At 43.5% G+C, this 26,696-nt stretch overlaps 2 protein-coding genes across 4 annotated transcripts in view; one reads left to right on the top strand and one right to left on the bottom strand.

The window, feature by feature from the left end:
• LOC137421626 (calcium and integrin-binding family member 2) overlaps positions 1-13,338 on the top strand; it is a 65,806-nt gene extending 52,468 nt beyond the window's left edge. Inside the window, exons 5-6 of the mRNA XM_068107868.2 lie at positions 8,096-8,291; positions 12,222-13,338. Coding sequence (XP_067963969.2) covers positions 8,096-8,291; positions 12,222-12,243 — 218 coding nt within the window. The 3' untranslated portion in view covers positions 12,244-13,338. The remainder of the gene's footprint in view (positions 1-8,095; positions 8,292-12,221) is intronic.
• A 112-nt stretch (positions 13,339-13,450) lies between these two features.
• The window catches only part of LOC137421627 (uncharacterized), a 35,366-nt gene continuing 22,120 nt past the window's right edge, over positions 13,451-26,696 (bottom strand). For all 3 annotated transcript variants that reach the window (XM_068107869.2, XM_068107871.2, XM_068107870.2), the window contains 2 exons: positions 16,519-16,587; positions 13,451-14,205 (listed from right to left, as the gene is read on the bottom strand). In XM_068107869.2, coding sequence (XP_067963970.2) covers positions 14,128-14,205; positions 16,519-16,587 — 147 coding nt within the window. In that variant the 3' untranslated portion in view covers positions 13,451-14,127. The remainder of the gene's footprint in view (positions 14,206-16,518; positions 16,588-26,696) is intronic.

The following is a 26,696-nucleotide window of genomic DNA, read 5'->3' as shown; positions in this document are numbered from 1 at the left end:
GTAGCAAAAGTCGGCGAGTTCGATACGCCAACGGGTGATTTTCTCATTCTTAATGCGCTGGGCATGTAAGGTGTCGTACATAAACGCAACACTCTGTTGGTCCGTGATGATTTGGAAACTCCGCCCAAGCAGATACGAACGCCATCGCCGAATTGATTCGACGATCGCGTACGCTTCCTTTTCGACAGACGAATGCCTCCGCTCGGCGGAGGTGAGAGTCCGCGAGAAGAAAGCCACAGGGCGGCCTCCTTGGGAGAGAGTCGCCGCTATCGCATGATCCGAGGCATCACTCTCCAAAACGAAAGAGGCACTCTCGTCAATCGTTGCGACAGCGGCGCCAGCAATGTCGACTTTAAGGCCCTCGAAGGCCGCCAGGGCGGCCGGGCCCATGGGGAAAGTGTCGCAGGCCACGAGGGGGCGGAGCTTAGCGGAGAAATTTCGCACCCACTTTGAGTAGTGGGCGAACAGCCCTAGAGCGCGTTTCAGCGAAGCCCGATCGCTAGGCGGAGCCATATCGAGCAAAGGGCGCAGACGCTCCTTATCCGGAGAGACGGAGCCATGGGTCACGGTGTACCCCAAAAGGTCTACCGTGCGTAGAGAGTATTGACACTTCGCCTCATTCATGGTTAAGCGATATTTCCGCGCGACCTCGAGGAAGCGTTTTAGATTAGCGTCGTGATGCGCCTGGTCATACCCACAAACCGTAAGATTGTCCAGATAGACAAAGACATCCGTCAAATGCTCCTTCGCAACGAGGTCATCCATAGCTCTCTGAAAACAAGCGACGCTGTTCGTTACCCCAAAGGGAAGTCTCGTGAACTGGTACAACTGCTGACCCGATTCAAAGGCTGTAAAGACGCGATCAGCCCTAGAGATGGGGACTTGATGATACGCACTACGTAGATCGAGAGTGCTATAAACGGAATACAGGGCCACCTGGCGTACCAGGGCGTCCATCCCCAGTAATGGGTAGGCATCCAGCTGTGTAAAACGATTAATCGTTTGCGAATAGTCGATTACCATTCGCCTGCGGTGGGCCTCACTCCGCACCACTAAGACTTGGGCCCTCCATGGTGACCTACTGTGTTCTATGATACCGTCCTTCAAGAGAAGGGCCGTTTCATCCGCAATGAATTGCGCGTCCGCGCGAGAGTAGCGCCGCGATTTGATGGCTACAGGGGTACAATCAGTGGTCAGGTTGGGGAACAGTGAGAGTGGCTCCATGTCCATTTGAGCGAGGGCACACACAGCGAGCGTGTCCGGCCCTCCGAAGTCTATTTCCAAACGACCATGCCGCTTAAGGAAATCAAGTCCTAACAAAACGTCAGCGCATAAGGCCGGTAATACCATGAGATACACGTCCGGGAACGTGCGTCCATTTATCACAAGTTTCAATCGACACGCCCCTTTTGTGCTCAACCGAAGTCCCTGAGACGCCATGAAGATCCGGCGGGTTGTCCCGAGAACCGGCCACCCATGTTGATGCACGAGTCGCTGATCAATAAAACTATCCGTGGATCCCATATCAATCAAAGCTTGCGCAAAAACGCCCGCGACTGTGAGCGGAATGAAGGCCTGCGCTAGGCCGGCAGACCCGGCAGGTATAGTTCCGGCCGGGCGAGAAGATCGCGCCTCGCGGGTGGATCCCACGCAGGCTGCAATCCTTCGGGCCTCAGCAGGAGCATTGAAGTCAGTTGGCTCTTCGGTAGTTTCATTTGCCAGAGTGGGTGTGGGGTGGTCGTGAGAGCAGCCGCCAGATGGCGCTCGAGCCACGGGAGAAAGATCTCTGCCATCTGCAGAGTCATATGCCAAAGCATGTAATTCGCAAAAGCTACCGTCAGATGGCGCTCGAGCCACGTGAGAAAGATTTCTGCCATCTGCAGATTGACATGCCAGAGGGGGAGCATGTAATTCGCAAAAGCTGTCATCAGATGGCGCTCGAGTCACGTGCTGCGTTTGCCGCACTTCGAGAGGCATTTCCAAAGTAGGTGCATGTCGCTTGTTTGAAGTAGGCGTTTGAAAGCCAGTCAAGGTTGGATGCTCTGTGACCGGTCGCGTTCGCGCCATTTGTTTCGGCGGCCCGACGTATCTCACCAAGGTCGGGCGAGAAGCCAGAGGCCCGCGAGGAGGAGAGCGGCTCATCAAAGCTGTGCAAGGCGCCCCGTCCGGTGCTCGATCCGTTGGCTCAGCGATGAGCCCATTCAAGGTCGCTCGGGAATGCGTGCCCCGAGCGGCCTTTCTGCAGACTTTTGCAAAATGGCCTTTGGTGGAGCAGAGGTGACATGTCGCCTCTCGGGCCGGGCATTCAGAGCGGGGATGCTGCCGATTGCCACAAAAATAACATTTTGCGTACCGGGCAGGCCGTGGCCTGGCAGCGGCGGCCGCAGTGAGGCAGGATGCGGAGTCCGCTTCCGGAGCACCCAGGGACTCGGCCGTCGTGGGGGTCTGGTCCTCCTCCGTATCCTCGGCGGTGGCCCTCTCGGGTCGCGCGAGTTGCGAGGTCCCCGCCACGACTCGTGGGTGATCATATGCGGTCAATTGTTCTCGAGCATCTGTGTATACGCGTGCCAGCCGTAGTGCTTCTGTAAATGTCAGCTCCGCGACCTCCAGGAGACGGAGCCGCAGGACTCCAGAACTAATTCCGGATATGAATGCATCTCGGAGCAAATCGTCCTGCACTTGCTCGTGAGTCCGGACGTCCTGCACGCAATCTGCCAATAAGTAGCGCAGCTCCTGCGCGAAGCGATCGATCGATTCAGACGGTTGTTGCCGTCGCTGAGAGAGTTGATGCCGGCCGTGCACAGCGCTCCGTTTCTTTACGTAGAGGCGCGTCAGCTCGGCTAGGGCCGTATCATACGTCTCAAATCGAGAAATGGTCTTGTAAACGGTGTGATGGACCTTGGACTGTAACACGGACAGCTGTATCGCAGCGGTTGGCTCTGTCTCGTGAGCAGCGAAGTAATTCTGCAGCGTGTTGAGCCAGTGAGCAAACTCTGATGCAGATCCTTCAGCTTGAGGGTCGGCTCCGAGAATCGGAACCACGATCATCTTGTGGTCAGCCATTCGGCGAACTAAATGATATTAAATGTCGTGAAAATCAAGCGCAGACACGACTTTACCTCTGGGTAGGCTTTAATATCATTTAGATCGGTGATACATCCTGTAACAATACATGCAGCAATAGGCATTAAATCAGAGCATTTCAAGAACAGCAATGGAAGTTCCATATAACAATGGTTAGCGCAGCGCATCATCAGCGCAGCATTTGGGGCGTACATACCGTTCAACTACTGGATAATGTCACAGTGAGTCCTGCCGAAGTGTCCGCACGCCCCGGTTGTCCCCGGGTCTTATAGACGGCCCCTTCCGTGGCGAGCTCCCCTGGGTTCACCTTGGTATAATTTCACTACACCCTCGTCCCTCTATACAAGGGGAAAGGTGACCCTCTGGACTCTGGCTCGTATCGAGCGCGAACGTTATTGGAGCATGGAATGAAGGTATTGGAAAGGGTGTTGGAGAGGAGGATAAGGAAGAAAGTGAAGATCGACGAAATGCAGTTTGGATTTATGCCAGGAAGAGGAATGACAGATGTGCTTTTTGTTGTAAGGCAGTTGCAGGAGAAGTACATGGAGAAGAGGAAGAAGTTGTTTCTTGGGTTTGTTGATCTGGAGAAAGCATTCAATAGGGTTCCACGTGAAGTAGTGACATGGGCATTGAGGAAGTTAGGAGTGGAGGAATGGTTGATCAGAGTAGTGATGGCAATGTACAAAAGAGCGTGCACAGCTGTCAGGACGAAGGACGGGAACAGTGATGAGTTTGAGGTGAAGGTGGGAGTGCATCAGGGGTCGGTACTAAGTCCACTACTATTTGTAGCTGTGATGGAGGTGCTGGCTCAGAACGTAAAGGAGGGTTTACCGTGGGAGTTGTTGTATGCAGATGATCTCGTGTTGATTGCAGAAAGTATGGATGGACTGAAGGAAAAGATGAACAAGTGGAAGGAATGTATGGAGACAAAAGGTCTGAAGGTGAATATCGGAAAGACGAAGGTGATGGCAAGTGGTAAAGCATGTGGTGAGGTGGAAAGAACTGAGAAGTGGCCGTGTGCTGTGTGCAGGAAGGGTGTCGGAGCGAACTCCATTCAATGTACAATGTGCGCTGAGTGGGTTCATCAAAAATGTAGTGGTCTGAGAGGGTCATTAACCAGTGTGGCAGCTACATTCAAGTGAAAGGTGTGCACAGAGGGAGCTGCAGATGGAGGAAATATTGAGTTGGATCTTGGAGATGGCATGAAGCTGGAAGGTGTGAAAACATTTTGATATGTTAATTATAAGTATAAGTTTGACCTTGAGTTGACCTTTGACCTTGGTATGCAAGTCACCCTTAAATAGTTGTTTTCCCAAATCAGCGATACATTATGTAATTGCTGCATAATTGTCAAGTTAATATGATGCAAATTGATGATTTTTCAGATGAAAATTGATGATTTTTGAAGTTTGACCTTGAGTTAACCTTTGACCTTTTGACCTCAAAAATAATTGTTTTCCCAATTGAGTGCCTCGATATACAAATGCGGTTCCATTTTCAAGTCAATCGGATGAAAAATGGCGATTTTAGTAATTCGACGTCCAGATGACCTTTGACCTCAAAATCAATAGGCTTCTCAATTGTGACAACCTCTACAACCCGGTGAAGTTTCATGACGATTCGTTTAGAATTGTGACCTATAAAGGCGAGTGACAAACAGACAGAATAACAAACGCAACCGACCAATATACGTGAAAAATCTTCGATTTTGCAAGTAAAAATATATGGACACCTGATACAAGGCTTAGACTTCAGACGTTGGTATGCTCACGAGGCTGTAAAGTCGAATAAACTGTTCCAATGCATCATTTTTGATTGGCTTTTTACTTTTAATTCAATAATAGGCTCAGTGAGATGTGAGGTAAAATGGCTCCAAAATTCTTTTTTTTCACTCTTTTAAAGGTAATTATTACCTCCGCCACCAAAGGTGGATGGAGGTTATGTTTTCACCCCTGTCTGTCGGTCCGTTTGTAAACAAAATATCTCAAAGTTGTGGACGGATTTGGACGAAATTTGGCAGAGATGTAGCGTATGTGATAAGGACGAAATTTTTTGATTTCTAGATGCTCTGTGGTGCATTCTGAGAGGTGTTTTTTTCCTTTAATTGGCTATTTTGTTTATTGGTAAATTAGTAAATTATTACACAGAAAATGAGGAATTCCAAGTAGCCAACATGAACATTTAGTTCCATAGTTTTTTCCTGTTCCTTACTGGCTCCCAACTACATTGTTTTTGGAAGAAGCAAACAAAGCAACGTCGCTCGAATGATGCATGTTTGATATGAGATTTTAATATTATCAGAAGCAACACTATGGACAGCATAAAATAGAACTGTCACACAAGAAAACAGTATGAAAAGGTTCCAAGTCAAGAATATGTGAAAACTAAAAACCTCTGTTGTGTCTGTATTTAACGCAGTGTGTTATAATCTCACAAAAAGAAACTCAATTCGACAACAACTCAGGTAATCAAAACTAGGGACGCTGTGCATGCGCCGTAAAAGTGAATTAAAAACTCAGTGGGAAGGCTGAAATTGCATTTTAGCTACCAATTGGGGTATCCGTGGTTGAGTCACAGTCAGGGCACAGCGGAGGTCATCTTCCACGTGGAGCCAATTACGCTGTTTTGATTTGATATTCAACAGCGTGGAAAACCCCGCTTCGCAGAGATAGGTAGACGACAATGGCAGAAGCACCCGGATAGCTATCTGGCTGTTATTAGGGTAGCGACCCATTCCCACCCAAAACTCCGTCAAGCTCTTCTCTTTGAATGTGTCTTTGGCAAATGAATCGTTTTGGAGATCCAGGAATTCATCTTGCATTGCCTCTGGCATGCTCTCCACGCAAAGGTTGACGGAAAAAGGATTCCTCACAATTTTTGCCTCATTGTCGTCTAAATCAGGAAAATACTTATGAAATTCAGCTCAGAATGTCATTTTTCTGCTCCAATGACTGCACATGCTCAAGAATGTCATTTTTCAGTATGGGATCAAGCTCTTTTCCCATGCTGTCTTGCAATTCAGACATTCTTTCAAACATAGCAATGTTTCCTGTGTTCACTTTCCTGCACCAGTTTTGGAGCTTGGCAACAGATCCTCTGAGATGATCGTGGAAAAGAATAATATTAGTCGCTCTTCCTTGGAGCTTGAGGTTCAGCTGGTTCTGCTGCTTGAAAATGTCAGCAAGATAAGCAAGTCGTTCGTTTCACAATTCTTCATCGTAATGCTGCAGGAGGTCATGTTTCCCTTGAAGATTCAAGAAATGTTTGATTTCCACACGAAGTTCAAAGACGTGGTTCAGAACATTCCCTTTCGAAAGGCAGCGTACAGCAGTATAGTACAGCAACGTTTCATGTTCTGCGTTCATGTCTTTGCACAGCTCCTTGAACATTCGGGTGTTGAGAGCCCCTGCCTTGATGTAGTTAACAATCTTGATTACGACTTCAATAAATTTCTTCAATGAGAGAGGGAGAGTCTTACAAGCCAGGGCGTAGCGATGAATCATACAGTGGGTTCCTTTCGCTTGTGGTGCCAGCATCTTAACTTTTGCTTGGAATCCGGATTTGGAACCAAGCATGGCAGGAGCACCGTCAGTACAGACACTGCATTCATTCTCCGAAATTCACCGAAATACATTCTCCCACTGAATTCCTCCCGCATCGAAGAACAACTTCATTTTTTCCATGACGTCGTTAGCTTTTGTCGTTGTTTCCAGGGCACTGCAGAACAAGAATTCTTCCTTGATATCATCTCCCTTGACATAGCGAACGAATGCCAGTAGCTGGGAGCAGGAACTAACATCGGTTGATTCATCAAGTTGAAAAGAAAACAAGCCGAAAGGCGCCGCCTTAATCTCATTGATGATCTGTTGTTTCACATCTTCCGACATGTCACGGATACGATGCTGCACTGTGTTATTCGATAAAGACACCTGTTCAACTTTGCGAGCCTCTACCTTGCCGAGAACCCGTTCGACAATGAGGAGGGTACAAGGCTTGATGAGTGTCTCCCCAATCGAGTGGGGTTTTTTCTTCTTTGCAATTTCAAGAGAAACTTCATAAGTAGCCTGGACAGTTGCTACATTTTGTTGTTGTAAAGCTCCCCCCTCATCCAACTTCTGTCGCTTTACATTTCTTTCATGCCGCTGGAAAAATTTAGGATCCTGCTTTGCATGTTGTGCGTGATTCGTCTCGAGGTGCAACTTCAACTTGGATGGCCTCATGGATTCAGTACTCAAAACCTTGTGACACAGCACACATTGTGGTTTCTCTTGGCCAGACACGGTAATGGACGTGAATCCAAGCTTTATGTATTCGTCAAGATACTTTCTTTTTTTACTCCCAGAAGCCATAACGTCAAACCTGCAATAGGAAAAAAACAAAGCAATTAAAATAAAAAAAATTGTTTTGCATTTTTAGTACGGTTCAAATTACCCCATGGTCCCCCGAGAAATACACCATGGCCCCCAGGTTGGGAACCATGGGCGTAGAGGGAAGGCTCGATATTTGTTTAATTTGAAAAAACTCAGTTAATTATTTGGGTAATTACAAAGTTTTCTTTTGTGTGTTTAAAATAAACTTTTAATTTTGTTTTTTAACCATGCTGTCTTTTTATCATTGATTGCTTTGCTTTTAACTGCCATAATTTGCTTCTGGACGCTATATAATAGGCCTACTCCCCAGCCCAGCTGCAAGATTGCTATTTACCTTCAGGCTCTTGTCTTACCTCCTCAAAATCTGCCTTCTTGAGTTCCATCATTCTAGCCTTTCTGATTTATGATCTACTCTGCTACTGTGTTTACTACACTCACTCTGTTTTGGCACTATTTTCTGTTATTTATTTTGCAGTTGGTAACTAAGGTTGCTAATCAACCAATCAAAGTTGCCAATCAATCAAGAAGGATGAAAAAGATATGTTAAAGTGTTAGTAAAAACAAAACTATGATTAATGGCAGTGATGTTATCCCAAAAGAGGATTTCAATATGTAATTTACTTATCTTATCTCCACTAAAGATTTCAACAATGATGGCTTCGTTTGCAAAGAAGATCTCAAGGTGACATTGAACAAGCTGACACGCGATGAGCTGGCTGAGGAGGAGGTGACGTTGGTTTGTGACAAAGTAATTGACGAGGCAGATTTGGATGGAGATGAAAAGCTATCCTACACGGATTTTGAGAACATGATTTCACGGGCGCCTGAATTCCTCAGGTTGGAATTAGGGAATTTTTTTACAATTGACCATAGCACAACACACACCATACAGCTAACATTTATGTTTAATTATGCTGTAGTTCAGTTGAGACTTGGGTCACAATGGTGATGTTGTCCACTTTGCTCTCACCCCCCCCCCCCCCCCCCTTTTGCAATGCAACTGTGCAACTCTAAAAGGTTGCATTCAATAAGCAAAAAAACTGCATACCTTCATTCAATAATATCTATGACGAGTAACTGACAACAGAATGCCATTACTTTCCAATACCTTAAGTTGGTCCCTCGGTTTATATAAGGAAAATCAGACAGATAGAGGCTATTTTTTATCCATCATGCCAATACCATCTTCAAATCTTAGCACTCTCAAACTGGTCATATTGATAATTAAGCAACCCCTGCAAGGAAATTTTTTTGATCAAGATAATAGAACAAGAACAAGATCTTTATTTATTTATTTGTTTGTATCCATAGTCGAGGCTCATGGAAGTGATAGAACGCACACTAGAATTATAAAATTATAGTGTGCGATCTTTAATACCCACATCCTAGAGGCTAAATGAGAGAGGGGAAGACAAATTATGAATTGCGAAAGATGATGGGAATAGAGCCTGTGATTGATGTTGTGAAGAGGAACAGGTTGAGATGGTTTGGTCATGTGTTGAGGAAGGATGAAAATGACTGGTTGAGAAGAGTGATGGAAATGAATGTAGAAGGAAGTAGAGGACGGGGAAGACCGAGAAAGACTTGGCTAAAGGTGGTGGAAGAAGAAATGCGGGCAAGGGGGTTAACAAGGGGAGATGCAGAAAATAGGGCAAAATGGAGAAGATTGTCATGGGGACCGCAAGGCTAACCCCCGCTCTAGCAGGGAAAATGGCCTTAAAATGCATGTTGTTGTTGTTGTTGTATCCTAAATGCAGGTAGGACAACCAAACCTACCCTGTATCCAAATGGCTGTGTTCAGATGCAGCACCCTTTATGGCCACTGGATCACAACAGCAATTTTAAATTTAGTCCGAATCCACCGATATTGAACCCATACTAGATATCTTGATAGTGAGCAACACAGCAAGTTATAGAGCGCCACCACAATACCAAGGAAGACGAGTCTCTGTGAACGCTTTGTCAGTCTGCATTGGTGGATGATAAACAACTGCACCATAACGATTTGGCCACCTGTTGTTACTATTACAAAATATAGTTGCATGTGGAAAACAGATAAAACCTAAAGCTGCACTCGGTGGAGCGCATACCTCCACCTGGTGAACAGTTTACGTTTTGTATCCCACTGATGGATTGATCTGTATCCGTACCTGAACCAAAATCTAATCGGTTTCTTCTCATCACCAAACCAACTCATCCACCTCGTTTTGTCATCCATCGGAAACTTTTGGAATATCATGCTATATATCGTTTTTGGCCCATCTCTCAATGCTGAAGAATCACTTGAGAAATTTAAAAAGTCTTGTTTCTGGATCCGTATCTTCACCAAAATCTAACCAAATCGTCCTTGTCACACACCCAACTCATCCACCAAGTTTTGTCTGAATCCGTCCACAACTTTTTGAGATATCGTGCTATGTATCGTTTTTGGTCCTATCTCACAATAGTGGTGGTGGTGGTGTTTCGTGTGTAGCCTGTGGCTGCTGGTTGCAGCATCATTTTCTGGGGACGTGGCTGCCGCTGATGCAATGCCTCTCTATTACCAGCCATCTGGTACTCATTTTACCAGCCTCGGAAGGATGACAGGCTGAATCAACCCATCTGGTGTAAACTTAATAGCTGACGGGGCTAAAACTCAGGACCTTAAAATCTCAAATCGGCCACCTTAACCATTAAGCCAATACCATGCTTTCTCAATGGTGAAGAATCACTTTTGAAGTATTAGTATCTGGGTCTTCACCAAAATCTAATCATTTCGTCCTTGGCACACACCCAACCCGTCCACCAAGTTTTGTCCGAATCTGTCCACAACCTTTTGAGATATCCTACTCACAGACAGAAACGGGGGGTGAAAACACAACCTCCATCCACCTTAGGTGACGAAGAATGAATGAATGAGTTAATTCTCTTTTCACGACTTGCTTGAGCCACCTTTTGCTTCACAATGAACCTTTATTGTGTTTGGCATCAAATCCACGTAGATCTAATGTCAGAATGTGGTACAGTATAACCTTCTCTATATTTGTTTCCCTCTAATTTAATCACATTGGCAGGATGTGGATGGGATACTCTTAGCCACTGATCTTGATGGTCAACCACCAGTGTTCGATTGGATTCATATCTGGGTTTTGGGGAAACAGGGAATAAGTGGAATGCCCTCAGTTAATGTCTGAATATAGGAAGGTGTGGCATGTAGTGCCATCCTTCTGCGGAACATGCACATTCAATTGAAGCGATACGTCAGTACAATGGCAGATGTAATTAAAGTTACAACAAACCAAAAACTAATTTAGACATCTTTCAACTAATGCCAGGTCCACCCTTTCACTCCCTTCCCCAACAGGAAAATCTTTGCTGAAACTGCCACCTCCATACTTGACCTTGAGCTGATGACATTGGAGTAGGTCTCTGTTGGTTCACTAAAACCAAGTGCGACCTCCATATGTGAAGTGCACACAGAAATTCTGAAGCATCATTCTATCCCAACTGACCAGAAGGGACCTTTTTGCTGGCTGCGCACTCATTAAAATACGAACAACAGCTAATCTCGTGCAGGAGCAAAGTCAGCAGAGATGACAAAGCCAAAAAACAAAGATAGAGTATTCTTTGGATGGGCAGTGTCAGCAAGAGAATCCTATGATGCGCCAACCTGGCAATTAAGAAAGTTTACTTCCGTGAAGGTGTTCCAAGTGAAGTTGCTTTTCTACACCACAGCATCCTCCAAAACAAACTTCAGGTATGCAGCAAATATCTAAAGATGTCATTACATCTGCTTCCGAAGGTGGACGGAGGATATGTTTTCACCCCTGTCTATTTGTCTGTCTGTGAGCACGATATCTCAAAACGTTATGGATGGCTTCAGACGAAAGATTGTGGACAGGTTGGGTGTGTGACAACAGTAAATTGACTCAATTTTGGTGAAGATCCAAATCCGGATCCAGATACGATAATTTTTTAATTATTTCAGCGATTCTTCCCCATTGAGAGATGGGGCCAAAACGATATGTACCGTCTCAAAAAGTTGTGGATGAGTTGGTTAGGTGACAAGAACAGGCCGATTTGATTTGGTTCAGGTCCGAATCCAGATCCAGCAAACTTTGCCATAACTTAACAATGGTGGAATAAAAGTGCGACTTTCTCCTTTTAGGACTTTCATTCCATGTCTACTGCCGTCCTACATGCTCAGCTTTCGGGTCAAAATCAAACAAGGTCATTTGAGTCGGCAACTGTGCCCTTCTTGCATAACCTGCTTTGGCTGTGTCAAACTAGAGTCTCAATCAAACATATCTGTGCACCAGAGTCAGTGTTGTAATAGAGTGTGTCTGCTCTGGGTCTGCGAGGTCGATGGTTCAAATCTGACTTAGTCATACCAAGCCAAAAAATTATAGGTGCTGCTTACTTATTTCATAAGCATTTAATTATAGAGCATAGACAAACAGCAACAGCTTGGCAGCCAGAGTGCTGGTTTTAATGGGCCTCCTCTTATGTTGAAATTCCTAGTAAGGGAACTCTTACTATATTATGTCATATTGGGCACAAACCTTAATAAAACTGATTATAAATGCACTTACTTAGCTTCAGCTTCTAATTTATATCAACAGTACCATGAGCAGCTCTTTTTTTGCATCTCCAAACCTTCTTTTATGATAAATTCCAATATAACTATGTAGAATTCCATGAAGTCTCTGTAGAATCCTTTCGAACTCATTTTGGGAAGGTTTCTCAGCAAGTTGAAATACGGTTAATCTCTGTGTGCGTGCTTTGCAGTACATTCCACATCAGAATCTGATACTGCACAGGTCTGTGAAGAATGCACAGAGAACAATAAGCTGCAGTTATTGATACCAAAGACGTCTCTTACCTGCAAAGAGAACCCGGCAGAGACAAAAATAGCAATTTTTATATATGTATGCAAAATCTAGGCTCATGGAGGAGTAAGAAGACAAAGGGCAAAAAGGCAACATAATGATAGTGGGGCAGCAGGTGCACACAACAGTAAATAGAATGAACGAACTGGAAGAGGGGGAAGGGGAGGAAACCTGCAAGTAACAGGGTTGGGTTAGGTAGGGTAAATGGAGGTAAAAGTTGACACTCAGGTTGGGGAAATGATATGAGATGGTGATGTACTGCCAAGTTCGAGTTGGCCATACACCACCAACCAATCCCTGGAGGTAAGAGTGGGATCGGAGAGCATCAAGAAGGCAGTTCCACAGACTGCATAATGGAGGAACAAGAGTCGAGGTGTCCAGTAAGCCTGGATTTTGAGAGTTTAACCAGGAGGGGTTCGCTGGAAGAACATGTACATCTTGGAGGAGCTTGGGAAGTTGGAGTGAGAAACAATCAGCAAAAAAAAGAACGTTGGAGAAGACAGCCACAGCTTCTGATGCGATTGAAAAGGGCTACGTGCAAGGCTGCTGGCTATACAAATGCACAATGCTAACTGGGTTGCTTGTTGCTAACTGGGTTGCTTGTTGTGGCCTTTTTTAAATGTCCAAGACTTTCTTAACACAACTTGATTATACTTTTGAATGAGCTTGCTAACTGATGTTGACCAAGATTGAATTTTCTGGAGGAGAAGAGGGGGGAGAAAGGGCTAAAACCCATGTGGTCTAAAAATCAGGCTTCGGCATTTTTAGGCCTTTGAATAAAATATAGTAATTATCTTAATGATTAATAACCATGTGCTATTATGCAATACATAAAGTTTCGCACAATAATTACAAGCTATTGATTGAGGTGTGATGAAACGTGAGTAAAAGGTTAGTTTTAGCTTTTTCATCTTGTAAGCAGAATTTTACCAACGCTTAGAAAGTTTTACCTTGGATTTCCTGCAATTCTGACATTTCGGCCAAAATGTGAATCGTATGGAATTGCATGCCAGTCGACGCAATAAATGTTCCAATTTTAGAAAGGGGAATTGCACTGTGTTTCGTTCTTCTTAAAACGACCCGAACGGAGCGCATCGCGGAATCATAAACTCACACCACGACGCAACAGACAGTCACACTCGATCTTTTAATACATCTGCTGGTTTCAGTGTAAACACCATGATTTAAATTTCAGAGGAGAGTTAGAAAGCTCATCGTGGAACAGAAAACAATGAATGGCGAGCGATCCAGCCGTGTATTTTATCTGATAATAGTTACAGTACATATCTGTAAAGACCACAGCAAACAATGATACGCCTTTTAATACAAAGTGCTTGACCACGAGAAAACATCTATATTTGCTTCTGTACATCCTGCGAGTGGATTATCTTTTCAGGATTATTTTCATCGGAATATGCACTTACATTGGCTATCTGCCATTCAAATTCTACTCACAGCTACACAGTACAAAAATAAGACCACATCAACTGAGCTACGTTACATCTTAGAATGAAGCCTCTACGGTGACGTCCGGAGTTTAATACAGTACCGTTCTACACGTCTCACAATACCAGCGAATAGGTAAACATACATAAGTCTGTGGCTTCTTACTTACAGGTATGATGGAACCATAGTTGGTGTTTAAAAAACAATTCTATGACCCATAATTACTGACTAACAACGCCCGATTTGAACTATGGCAAGCTTTCGTTGGGTACAAATGTCTGTCCTTTGAAAACGAAACAACAAAAAAAAATTACGATGTTTACAGCCGTTTCATGCAACAGTGGATGGGTGTTGGTGTCTCAGAACCCGAACATGCTCGGGGTCAAGAGGTCATTTTCCAGCCAGCCGCTTTTCATATCCGTTCCTTGAACTTTTCCCTGGAAAGAATAGAAAGGAGGAAGAAATAAGCGAGCTTAATGCAAATTTTCACTCACTTTGTTTCACGGAGTCATTCAAAGAGCATTACATTGCAGTTGTGTTTCTTGCTTGATGAGGTAGAGACAGTTCAAGACGAGTGATCATGAATGTTCTGTACTCCTCAAACATGGCAGCCATTTAGGATTTGTCCAAGGTGCGGGCACATAATGGTCTACACATTTTTGGGGGAAAGGAAATGTGCAATTTTATTTTACCGTCCACAATCGAACGATCGCAGATGACAAACCCAGCTTTACATCCATTCGAAACGACCAGGCATGGATTGCCGCAACACCTTCGTGCCCAAAAAGCCAGGATGGCATTCTACTACTCAGGCCGGGAATTGAACCCGGATTAGATGGCTCAAAGGAAAGTGCCCTTCCTCTGAGCTATCCTGTCAGCCAATGAGTATATAATGAGCCAACAAACTGAAAACGTGTCATTCGACAGTGTTCAGTCCTTTACAATAACAATGTAAAGAAAAATGAATGACTAACACACCACGTTTCGGAAGACCACGTTATCATTATAGAGAATAAGCATTTCAACACGAATAACAAATAGCCAAGTGGCAGATGTGCCGCTTAAAATGGAACTTAAAATTGGTAAATGAATACAGCCATCGAGCCCCCAAGGGTCGGCCAGAATCACACAGTCCCCATGCCCCTTTATTTCCAGGAAGAACTGCTTGATTTATTTTCCACGCATATATGGAGAGGCAAAGAGCTGCCTTCATCCGAGACGAAAAGCCACCAGCACAGGTTTCAAGATCTTTTTGTATATAATCGAACAAACAGAAACTATGGGTTTAAAGTGTCTAGCCAGCCAGGGATGATCATCAGATCAAATTCATGTTGGAGAATCAAAAACCGACTGTTTCCATCTCCTAGTTGTGCCTCTGGCATATTTCCCTAAGGAGCATTACTTATTATAAGCCACTTATAATCAGCCAACAATGTACATGCTTCCTGTATAAATTATCTAGGTGCTGACAAAATGAACTACCCATTCCCCTTTCCCTTCCACCCCCTACCGCGAAGAAAATTTCAACAATGAAAAACATTCTGCCTCATGAAAAAACGGGAGAAAACCCACTGATGGGAGACAATGAAGGAGCGCAAAGGCCAAATTCATTGTCCCATCAGCATTACATCATTGCAAAGCCCACTCTGAACTTTATGGACTTGCGTTGGCAGCCTTATGGGTCACGGAGAAGGCAGCCAAGCTTGAACTTCCGGGAGATGAGGATGCGTATCGAAACGAGCATGGAACGGCCAAGGAAATTGCCGTAATGGAACGGAACGATAAGAACACTCGGGTCTATGTGGCCAGGGAGCCCCACAATGGAACTGTCAGCTTGTTGGGATTTGCAGCAGCCATGGGCAGGCACAAGCATTGCTGAGATAGGTTTCCCTCCACAACACCACACCATCCCGTCCCCCCGGTCCAATCCCTTCCTTCTAAGGTAGCTTTGCTCTGTGTGTGGTAACAAAGTATGGAACTGCTGGCAAAATTCTCATTGGTATCACCTCTAAATGGCAGTAAAATAGTAAGGGCTACTTGAGGGTAATGCAGCTGTGCTGAATTGCGTGGAAAGATCCATTAGGGACTTGTACGCGTGGCCAAAGCAGCTGCATTTAGTGGCTTCCACGAGAAAGAATAATAATATTTTACAGGAAATGATCCACACGGAGCTGCTACTATTTTTATTACCATTTAAGCTTACAAGCACAGGATCAATGTTAGCTAAAAATGGGATGACAAAGGCCTAGCAAATGTTGGTTGGGTCATAAAGGTAAGGTGGTCTTACGGGTTGGGCCTACACAACAGCCCAAGTTGACCTTTGTGTTCACCAATTGACCAGACGCTGACCAGCACAACTCTAGGCACAATGCCCGCTTCAGACTTGCGAAGACAGTTTCTTTCCACAAGCTCTCTGTATGCAGCTGTGTGTACACTATTCTTCCTGTTTTCCTTTATTTGTCCGCTACCGGTTTCACTGGAGGGGACTATAGGTTTGCTCTCCATCAGTCCGACCTGCGATTTTTCAGACTTTTTTTTCCCAAACCCTTTCACATATTCAACTGAAACGTAGTACATTATTATGATAAGTTACAAAAGAAGTTTGAGTTTCAGGACATTTCACCAACTTTTCACAGAGTTAGGCCCTTTTTGGACTTAGAAAATATCACATCAGTCGGGGACACGTGTTGCAAAGCAATTCTCGTCATTATTTTTTTACTTCTTGTCGTACTACTCTTGATGGTGCCCACCTGTGGTGTGAAATAGCCCAGTTGCTGCTCACGAGTCATTGGAGCCACACCGGGAGGAACCTCTGGGATCTGCAAAAAGTCATATTCAAAGAAAGAATAAATAAATAAAATCCTTTAGAAACTTCAATCACAAACGCAATTTATGAACAAAGTCAATGCACCACTCCAATAGAAAATTATATAGATACTATCCAAAGGATTCACAGACAATATTTCTGGATTTCCTTTGAAGGTGCATCCACAAATTGTTAATTAATTATTTAATAAAATTAATTAATTGTTTTTAATTATCTCAACTCTTTAGGTGATTTTAAATATATTTGTTGGATGACAATCCATACATACGCAAATCCACACACCCAATGTCACATGCTAGGTGGTGATGGAAAGGACGTTAGATCTCACCATCTGCATATATTGGTCACGTGATACCTGCACAGTCCCATAAATTTGGTAGTTGGTGGTGCCTTCAGTTTTTACTATATTGTCTGTGTAAAAGATTTACAGTGCATTTGAGGCTTAATATCTGCAGAATTATGAAATCAATTTCTCCATAAATATGGTTTCGAACCACAAATACTAATGTTGGATCTAACTGTAACTGAGAAGATAAAAGGAACAAAAATATATGCAGAATTACTGTGTATGATCCAAAAAATCTATCGGAATCCCAAGGAGGTGTTGCTTAATTGCCACCTTGTGGAAGTTCATTCCCACAGTTCAGCCAACTTGATGGGCTGGCAGGATGGCCTGGAGCACTCCCCTCTAAGCTGTCTATAGTCTAAGTTTGAATCCCGATCAGCTATACACTGTCATCCCGGTGTTTCACAGGCAGGGTGATTCATCAATCATCAGTGTGTGTGCCGTCCCTCGGATGGGCGTGACACTGGGCGTCCCATCTACCAGCATTAGTTGGTGGACATTAAACATCCCACGGTGTACTTCGTGAAGAATAAGCACGCTATCGCCGGTACCATGAAACAAATTCCTCCTGTAACCCATAGAGGGCATTGCATCAGCATCACAGTCAGCCTCAGCCAATGATGCCAAACTTGGTAATGGCTAGAATCACACCTAGAAAATTTTTGCGGATTGAAAATATATCAAATGCAGGTCTTTTGTGTTACACTAAATGCCATTCAATTATGCTTTTTCCTTTATGGTTCGACATGCTGATTCCTCAATGAAAATTTTATCGGCTTCAGTCATTTCCTTTTACGGTAAGGCCAAGAAAATGTAACCTGTTGCCAATACGATTTCATTACTTGTTAATCCTTTACAGTAAGATGATGGTGGTGGTTCATGTGCAGCCTGTGGCTGCTGGTTGCATCATCTTCTCTTTTGCGAGCACGGTTGCCACTGATGCAATGCATCTCCCTAACCAGTCATCCGGTACTCATTTTGTCGACCTTGTAAGGATGACAGGCTGTGTCAACCCACCTGGTGGTAATTCAATGACATGACAGGGGCTCAAACTCAGGACCCTAAGATCTCAAGCTAGCCACCTTAACCATTTAGCCACCACTAGGCTTTTAGTAAGATTATTAGTGACGTAGAAACAAATGGATTTTAAAAAATCGAGGCTCATGGAAGAGCAAGAGAATTGGAGACGCAATGTACTCAAATAAGACCAGAGGGGTGGTTAGACAGTCATTATTTTCCTCCGATGAAGGATTAACATCCGAAACTACAAATTCTCATTGGTTCTCATGGCAGTTAGCAATCAACATTCTTGCATCTTGCATCAATCAACATTCTGTTGATTCTATCCATTATTAATTCTAACTTGCTGCCCTGACTGATTGCTGGGAAGGCAACGGCAAACCACCTATGGAATAACCATTACCCAGGAACTGCTTTTCGGCAGCAGCGACACTCTATTAAGAGTATGGTACATTTGATCAATTGATTTATTGATTAATCAGCACACTTTAGAAACCCCCATACTGCCTCTCTGCCCCATCTAGACTCCCAAGCAAAACAAACATAACGCAAAGAAATATAAATAAAACTTGTCATTACTTCATTTCTAATCACCTGCTTTTGTGCAAAAATAAAACGTGGTGGAAACAAATAATCATACTACATATTGTTGTGGGAATGCCTTCTGGGAGTAACTTTGCATAGTATAGTGATATTTATTTCCCATATTGCATGTTTTAGGAAGAAGTTTCGGGAACTGAGTGGCGTGCTGACGAGGAGGGAGTGTCGTTGAAGCTGAAGGGAAAGGTGTATGCTGCATGTGTGAGAAGTGTTATGATTTATGGGAGCGAGACATGGGTAATGAACGTAGAGCAGCAACGAAGGCTGGAAAGGGTGGAAATGCGAATGGTTCGGTGGATGTGCGGAGTATCGTTGAGAGAGAGGAAGACAAATAATGAATTGCGAAAGATGATGGGAATAGAGCCTGTGATGGATGCTGTGAAGAGAAACAGGTTGAGATGGTTTGGTCATGTGTTGAGAAAAGCTGAAAGTGACTGGTTGAGAAGAATGATGGAAATGAATGTAGAAGGAAGTAGAGGACGGGGAAGACCGAGAATGACTTGGCTAAAGGTGGTGGAAGAAGAAATGCGGGCAAGGGGATTAACAAGGGGAGATGCAGAAAATCGGGCAAAATGGAGAAGATTGTCATGGGGCCTGCAAGGCTAACCCCCGCACTAGCAGGGAAAATGGCCTTAAAATGCCTGTTGTTGTTGTATATTGCATGTTTTAGTACAAGTGTGAGGCAATTTGATTGTGATATGGATTATGCGTCATTTTATATAAGCCTGGTGTTGGCTTAGCGGTTAGGGTGCCGGCTTGGGATCCTAGGATCCTGGGTTAGAATCCCAATCGATCGCTGAATTAACGCCAAGGGGGTTGACTCAGCGTGTCATCCTGCCGAGGTCGGCAAATTGAGTACCAGCTTGCTGGGATGAATGATCACGGTGTGTACCCCGATTTAGAATAGGTACACCGTATCCCTGTGCATCGTAAGAGGCGACCAAGGGTTGGCATCAGGAAGGGCATCCGGCCATAAAAACATTGCCTCAAACAGGGAACCATGATTGTCATGGGGCCCGCAAGGCTAACCCCCGCTCCAGTGGGGAAAATGGCCTTAAAACGATCATTCATTTATATATATAATATATATATATATTTAGCTTGGTGTTGGCTTAGCGGTCAGGGTGCCAGCTTGGGATCCTAGGATCCTGGGTTCGAATCCCAGTCAATTGCTGAATTAATGCCAGGGGGGTTGACTCAGCCTGTCATCTCTTCCCTAGGTCGGCAAATTGAGTACCAGTTCACTGGTAATTCCCTGTGTGTCGCAAGAGGCGACTAACAGGGTTGGTGGGCGGCAAGAAGGGCATCCGGCCATAAAACATTGCTTCAAAAACGGGACCATGGTGCCCAAAAAAGGCCAACCCCTGCTCTGCGGGGAAAAATGGCCTCAAAGGTGGGTTTTTTATGTGTAGAAAACTGTTGTAAACCTGCACCACATGCGTGTGTGCCTAAACCCACTTTCCCTTCATACCCTTTTTGATGGTCTTACCTTCATAATCCGTCCTTACTATTCTTTAAAGCGGCTATCAGGTGCGAGTTTGGGTGGGAAGGCCACTATAACAGCGGAGCTCTCCAAAAGCACTAAGTAACAGGTCGGGAGGGAGAATGCCCCACACACGAACTACGCTACAAACCAATAACAGCTGAGCATGGAGGGGCAATATGCATCATGAAATGGGGTGGAGGGGGCGAATATGAAAGACGTGACCAGACTCCCCCGGGGGGACACGAAACAGCAGCTGAGGCGCGCAGCTTGCGCAAAGTGCATTGACGGAGTTCCCCTGCAGAGTGGGCCTTTTCCAGCTCAGCCGGCAGCCATCCAATAAACCATGCCCACATGGGAATTCTGAGTATGTGGCGGACGGAGTGTGGGGTATGGGTGGGATTGGGGGATTGAGGAGGGGGTTGGTGAGGGGAGGAGAAGGAGCTGTGGGGTAGAAACGTACCTGGTCACCCAGATGTACCTGAGTTTGAGGGTGAGGATTGCAAGGGGTGGGGTTGTGGGTGGCTTGGGGGTGTTGGAGTGGGGGAAAGTCAAAGTGCAAAACCATCCTGAAGGAATTGTCACATTTTATGCCAATTGAGAGCCTCATGGTTCAGATGGTGTGGCCGGTGAATGGGAACACACACAACCCTGTGTGATTTGAGTTGTTATAGCATGTATCGAATCAGTCCGCCACCCCTCATGTATGGAGAATACAGAACAGAGGAGAAAAGGGGAATTCTGCCATTTTTGCTTCCGTAATAAATAGATGGCGTTGTGTTTTGGCTGATAGGTTTGAAGAGAAAATAACTGAAAATTAACTTTCACCCTTTAAAAACTGTGCGAATAAATTGTTGAAATATCAGCTGCTGTTTTGTTCGCATCCTTCTCTTACCTGTATTGCAAGTGGAGCAAACTGATTTGTGATGCTTTAAAAGGCGGTGTATAATCAGAAATACTGCTTGATAGGGCGATATATTACTGTTCTATGAGTAAAATGGAAATATTGAAAGAAAAAGTATTGAATATAGCAAGCATTTCCGAATCCAATCGATATAAGAAACAGGATTGAATGCGACTCACCATTATTATAAGTGAAGAAGACGATGAAGGAGGAAGAGATTTTGTTTTAATGTGAATTGAAAGCGACCCATCTATTCTCATCTTACTCCCCATACTGTTTGCAGATTGCCAAGCATCTGAATGATACAACGACGGCAATCATAATTGATGGCGAGCATACGTACGCCGTGTAAATCCCCTATAGGACAATTGTTGAAGACAGCGGACGGATGGATGCAGGTATGCTGAAACCGAGCTCCTTTAATATCATAGATCAGTTTATAGGGCTGCAGATTATTGTCAGAAAGTGCCTTAAAAATGACGGAACTGGCAACTAGTTTCCTACCAGCTACTTTTGGTATTTTTTATAAAGTAGCGACCTTGACAAGTTCACAAACCCAAAATACCCAGAATACCTCTGGGGGAACATGCTTAAATGACGTCATCAAAATGGCTGCCAAAATTGTAAAGTTTGGCATTGTGTGCAGGTGCTGACGTGGTACCTAACCGTTTATATAGTAGTTTTACTGTCAAGAGAAAAAGCATCAGCCTTTTCCTGGGATGAACACTTTCATTTGTGGAGAACCAGAGAATAAAAAGAAAGGAATAAAACTTACAGCAGCGAATATGAAGGCAGCGGAAGTTTGTGAGAATGTGCTTACAACAATGGTTATGATTACAAAAATGATTCCCAAATACTTCACCGTGCAGTTAGTATTAGTCACAGAGACATAGAAAAATTACAACCAACAACTGAATACCCTAATACTCAAGAAATTGATCTTAATGCATCAACTGTGTTTAATTTAAATATTATTTAAATATAATTTAAATATTTAAATTAAATTATTAAATTAATTTAAATGCATTTAAATGCATTGCATGCATGCATGCATTTGCAATGCATGCATTTAATTCAATTTATTATTTAAATATTATTTTAAATATTATTAAATATAATTAATAATATTATTTTTAAATATTATTAAATATTAATATTATTAAATAGAATATTTAAATCAGATGCTAGTAACATTTTATTACAGATCAGGACACAGGGACCCTCAATGTAAAAATAAAATACAAAAACTTAATAAAAATGGAGGCCATCTTGATGACGTCACTTGAACATGTTCCCCAAGGGGATTCTGGGTATTTTTGGTGTGTGAAGTAGTCAGGGCCCATACTTTATAAAAATATCAAAATTAGCTGGTAGGAAGCTAGTTGCCACTTCACCCTCATTTTCATGCTCAATCTGCAGGCCTATTATAATGATTGATGGAACAGATTATTTAAATCAAATGTTATATTTTGAACACAAATTGGTACACCACCGGTCAAAAGTTTTAGAACACCTCAATTTTTCCAGTTTTTATTGAAATTTACGCAGTTTAATGTCCAGTGAATAACCTGAAATGGTACAAAGGTAAACAGTAAACTGCTCGAGGTCAAAAAAAAGAAGTTTCGGTGAGCAAAAACGGGAAAATAATGTAAATTGCACAGTTCTATTGTAAAAAAAAAAAAAGGCCTTCTTCAGGGAACAAGTAATGGGTTAACAACTTACAGCTGTTCTGCAGCAATGTAAGTCAATTAAGCCTTGAAAGTTGATGCAAACAATTCCTACAGGTGTCCCAACCACTGCTGATTACTTGATTACAAACCCCCTGTCTGTATAAAAGCAGTATTGGAACAGACTGTTATTACACCCTCTGAAGCAGTATTTGGACAATATTGCACTGCCGGAAGTAGTACATTGGAAACTGGAGGAAACTCTGACAGGAAGAGGTCTGGCAGACCCAAAGCCACAACAGAATCAGAAGACAAGTTTCTGAGAGTCAACAGCTTGCATGATAGGTGGCTTCCAGGACAACAGCTCCAAGCACAGCTTAACACTGGTCGAAATAAGCAAGTCTCAGTTTCAACTGTGAAGAGAAGACTTCGAGCTGCAGGTTTGACAGGTCGAGTGGCAGTAAGAAAGCCATTGCTAAGATGGCAAAATAAGAAAAAGAGGCTTGCCTGGGCCATGAAGCACCGCCAGTGGACTACTGAAGACTGGAAGAAGGTCTTATGGACCGATGAATCAAAATTTGAAAACTTTGGTTCATCACGCAGGGTTTTTGTACGCCGTCGAGTAGGCGAAAGGATGGTTCCTCAGTGTGTGACACCAACTGTCAAACATGGAGGAGGAAGCGTGATGGTCTGGGGCTCTTTTGCTGGACCCAGAGTCGGCGACTTGCACAGAGTGAATGGCACCCTGAACCAAAAGGGCTACGACGGCATTTTGCAGCGCCATGCAATACCCTCTGGTATACGCCTAGTTGGTCAGAGGTTCATCCTACAGCAAGATAATGACCCTAAACACACCTCCAGGCTACGTCAAAACTACCTTCAAGGAAAGAAGAAGACGGTAGGCTTCAAATCATGGAATGGCCAGCACAGTCTCCAGACTTAAACCGCATCGAGCTGGTTTGGGATGAACTGCACAGAAGGGTGAAAGCAAAGCAACCTACAAGTGCAACACATTTGTGGGAACTTCTGCAACAGTGTTGGGAAGAACTTCCCAAACAACATTTGATTTCCATTGTAGAAAGAATGCCACGAGTGTGTTCGGTGGTTATATCTGCAAAAGGTGGCTACTTTGCTGAGTGAAAAATTTAAATTAAATTTTGTTAAACAAAATGATTCTATGATTTCTTTTTTTATCTCCAATTGTTTATTTGTTCTATGCTTAATTTCAGAGTACATTGAGACATTAAACTGTGTAAATTTCAATAAAAACTGGAAAAATTGAGATGTTCTAAAACTATTGACCGGTGGTGTACATCAATAGGAAAACAAGTCTCGTTTTACTGTGAGATAATTTTTATGAGACGAGTGAGACAGGAGAGGAGTGAGATAATTTTTATACTCTGTCTGCCTGCTGGGCAGTCAAACTAAATTGAAAATCATTCCAAACAGGAAACTTACTGTTTTAAGGACGTCATAAAGGACACAAACATGAGGCATGAATAACTAACGTGTTGTTTTACATAGGGTGATGTAATTAATAGACACTGGAAAATGGCAGTAAATTCCAGAATTAATTTGTTTATCGACCTTTTACAATCTATATTTTATTTAAATTTACTTATTTACTGTATGTGAAGACTGCAGCACAAAATCCCATGTCATAATACTTCCATGAACCTCTAGTTTTACACAACTTCAGTTTAAATAAAGGTTCAATGGGGTGGTGTATAAGGGTGGTATTGGGGACTGCTTCTGGACTACTTCAATAGCACCAAACTTTCGGATTTATTAACAATCGTTAAAATCATTATTTTATTCAAATTTAAGTAACACTGTCCGGGGTATCGTGTTCAATGAACTCTCGTTCCAGAAGTGTCTGCTTGTGTGTCCGCGTGTTTTTTTGGCTTCCATGCATTCCTGAATTGCTGGACCGAATGAGGTTATGTTTACCTCTGCCACCTAAAGTGGTGAAAGGTTGTGTTTTCACCCCTGTTTGTTTGTCAGTGAGCAGTATATCTCAAAAAGTTACTTTACAAAAAACAAAAACAAAAAGGGTTTTCAAGTGATTCTTCATCATTGAAGCCTGGTGTTGGCTTAATGGTTAAGGTGGCTGACTTAAGATCTTGGGGTCTTGAATTTGAGCCCCTAGGCACGTGCGATTTGGTCTCTTCCGAAGACAGAAGCCTCTTCCGGAAGATTGCTTTGCGCCGAAAAGGCAGAAGAGAAGCAAGATGGCGGCCAAGCATGTATTACTCGCGCTCATGATGGAAGAATTAGACAAAGATGACACTACATCACAAGTTGATGCAAATATCCAGATTGTGTTTTCACTTGCAAGTTTTGCTGCGTAAGTATAACCAGCAGCGTTTCTCCGTGACTGAAATTAGGCGAGGCCATTTTGTTTTTGACGAGCCCGCGCCTCTTCTGCTGGATTTTTGGGAGAGGCAGAAGAGCTTCCGAGAAGAGAAGAGTCCAAATCGAACGACCGGAAGAGTCTTCCGGAAGTCTCTTCCTCTTCCAGAAGTGCAAATCGCACGTGCCTCCTGTCATACCATTGATTAACAAGTGGGTTGGCTCAGCCTGTCCTTCCGTTCGGTCAGGAAAATGAGTACCAGCTTACTGGGAACAGTGAGCCATTTCAGTATCCTGTGTCGGAGTGGTGACCCATCCAGGAAACTGCTTCATCAGCTCTATACATCTGAAGATACAAAAGGAGTGGTTTCTTCTTCTTCTTCTTCTTCACCATTAAAATATGGGGCCAAAATGATATATAGCACGACATTTCAAAAAGTTGTGGGCGAGTTATGCAAAACTTGGTGGTTGAGTTGGGTAGGGGACAAGAACAAGCCGATTAGATTTTGCTTTTGGTGGGATACAAAATGTAAAATGATCAGCCTGGTTTCCCTCACCAGAGAAGAGGGTATTGCATTTGAGTCCGTTTGTTTGCCTGTTTGTTTGTTTGTTACTTGCCGGAATAGATTCCGGCAAGTATGTTGGTTGGTTGGTTTGTCTGTCTGTCTGTTTGTGCGCAGTCCTACGTCTACATTGTTGCACATAGCATCACCATACTTTACACACATATTTGCCTTGCCCTGGAATAGAATAATAATAATAAGGACATGGGTTGAATCCCTGCTTGAGAGAATGCCAACCCACTTCCCGCCACCACGGTCCAACCCACAATCCCACGAGATATGCAGAAAGGACGACCCAAAACGAATGATCTTATTTTTGATTCGTATATAAACATCATTAAAAGTAAATAATGACCTCTGCCAAAGTTCAAACGACGTGGGTTTAATCTCTACATGAGAGAATTCTACATAGCTATTTGGGCGGTGTATAAGCTAACAGATCGCTGTCTCCATCGATCTTGCCAAGGCCGTAACACCTATCGGCTCAAAATACTTTTAACTGTTGACTTGGTAGTTTTTTACAATGACGGAAACACGTATCGGGAGTACATATGACATAGCGGTTGTGAATGTGACAGCTCTGAGGCGTCTTTCGCTTCGCATCGCAGTGACAGCGAGCACCAACATGGCGGCTGTAAGATTAACATCTGGCTTCAAGCTCCCTCACCACCCAAAGCCTTCAACCACACATATTAACATGCTCCTCCCCCTTCAATTCCCGTTCTTCAAAGCAAAGCGGTAAAAATTGTTGTATCGCCATTGTATATTACTAGCAACGGTACCTGCCCTAAGGGCGGGGCTTCAATTGGGAGGCGCAAATGATAATTTAAACTATTTATATAAACGGGTGGTGATATCATACCTCCGTGGAAGTACATTCCGGCAAGTCCTCGGTCTCTGACTGATTTTTAATCTGTTTGTCTGTTTGTTTGTTTGTCCACACAGAATAAATATGATTTTCTCTGCAACCGTTAGTCCGATTGACAGGAAATTTTCACCATCGGTGCAACTCCACCTGTATAATTTTTTAATACTAATTATGACGTCATAGGTCACATGGTACAGGCGCCATCTTGGAAAAACTGAAACATTTTGCACCTCTATATCTCCGAAAGCGCTGCATAGAAAAAATTGGAATTTTTTGAAAATTGAAAAATTGAAAATTG

The sequence above is a fragment of the Myxine glutinosa genome, chromosome 2 (assembly GCF_964187855.1).
Source record: "Myxine glutinosa chromosome 2, kmMyxGlut1.1, whole genome shotgun sequence".
Lineage (NCBI taxonomy): Eukaryota > Metazoa > Chordata > Myxini > Myxiniformes > Myxinidae > Myxine > Myxine glutinosa.
This window is presented reverse-complemented; position numbering and strand designations above follow the sequence as displayed.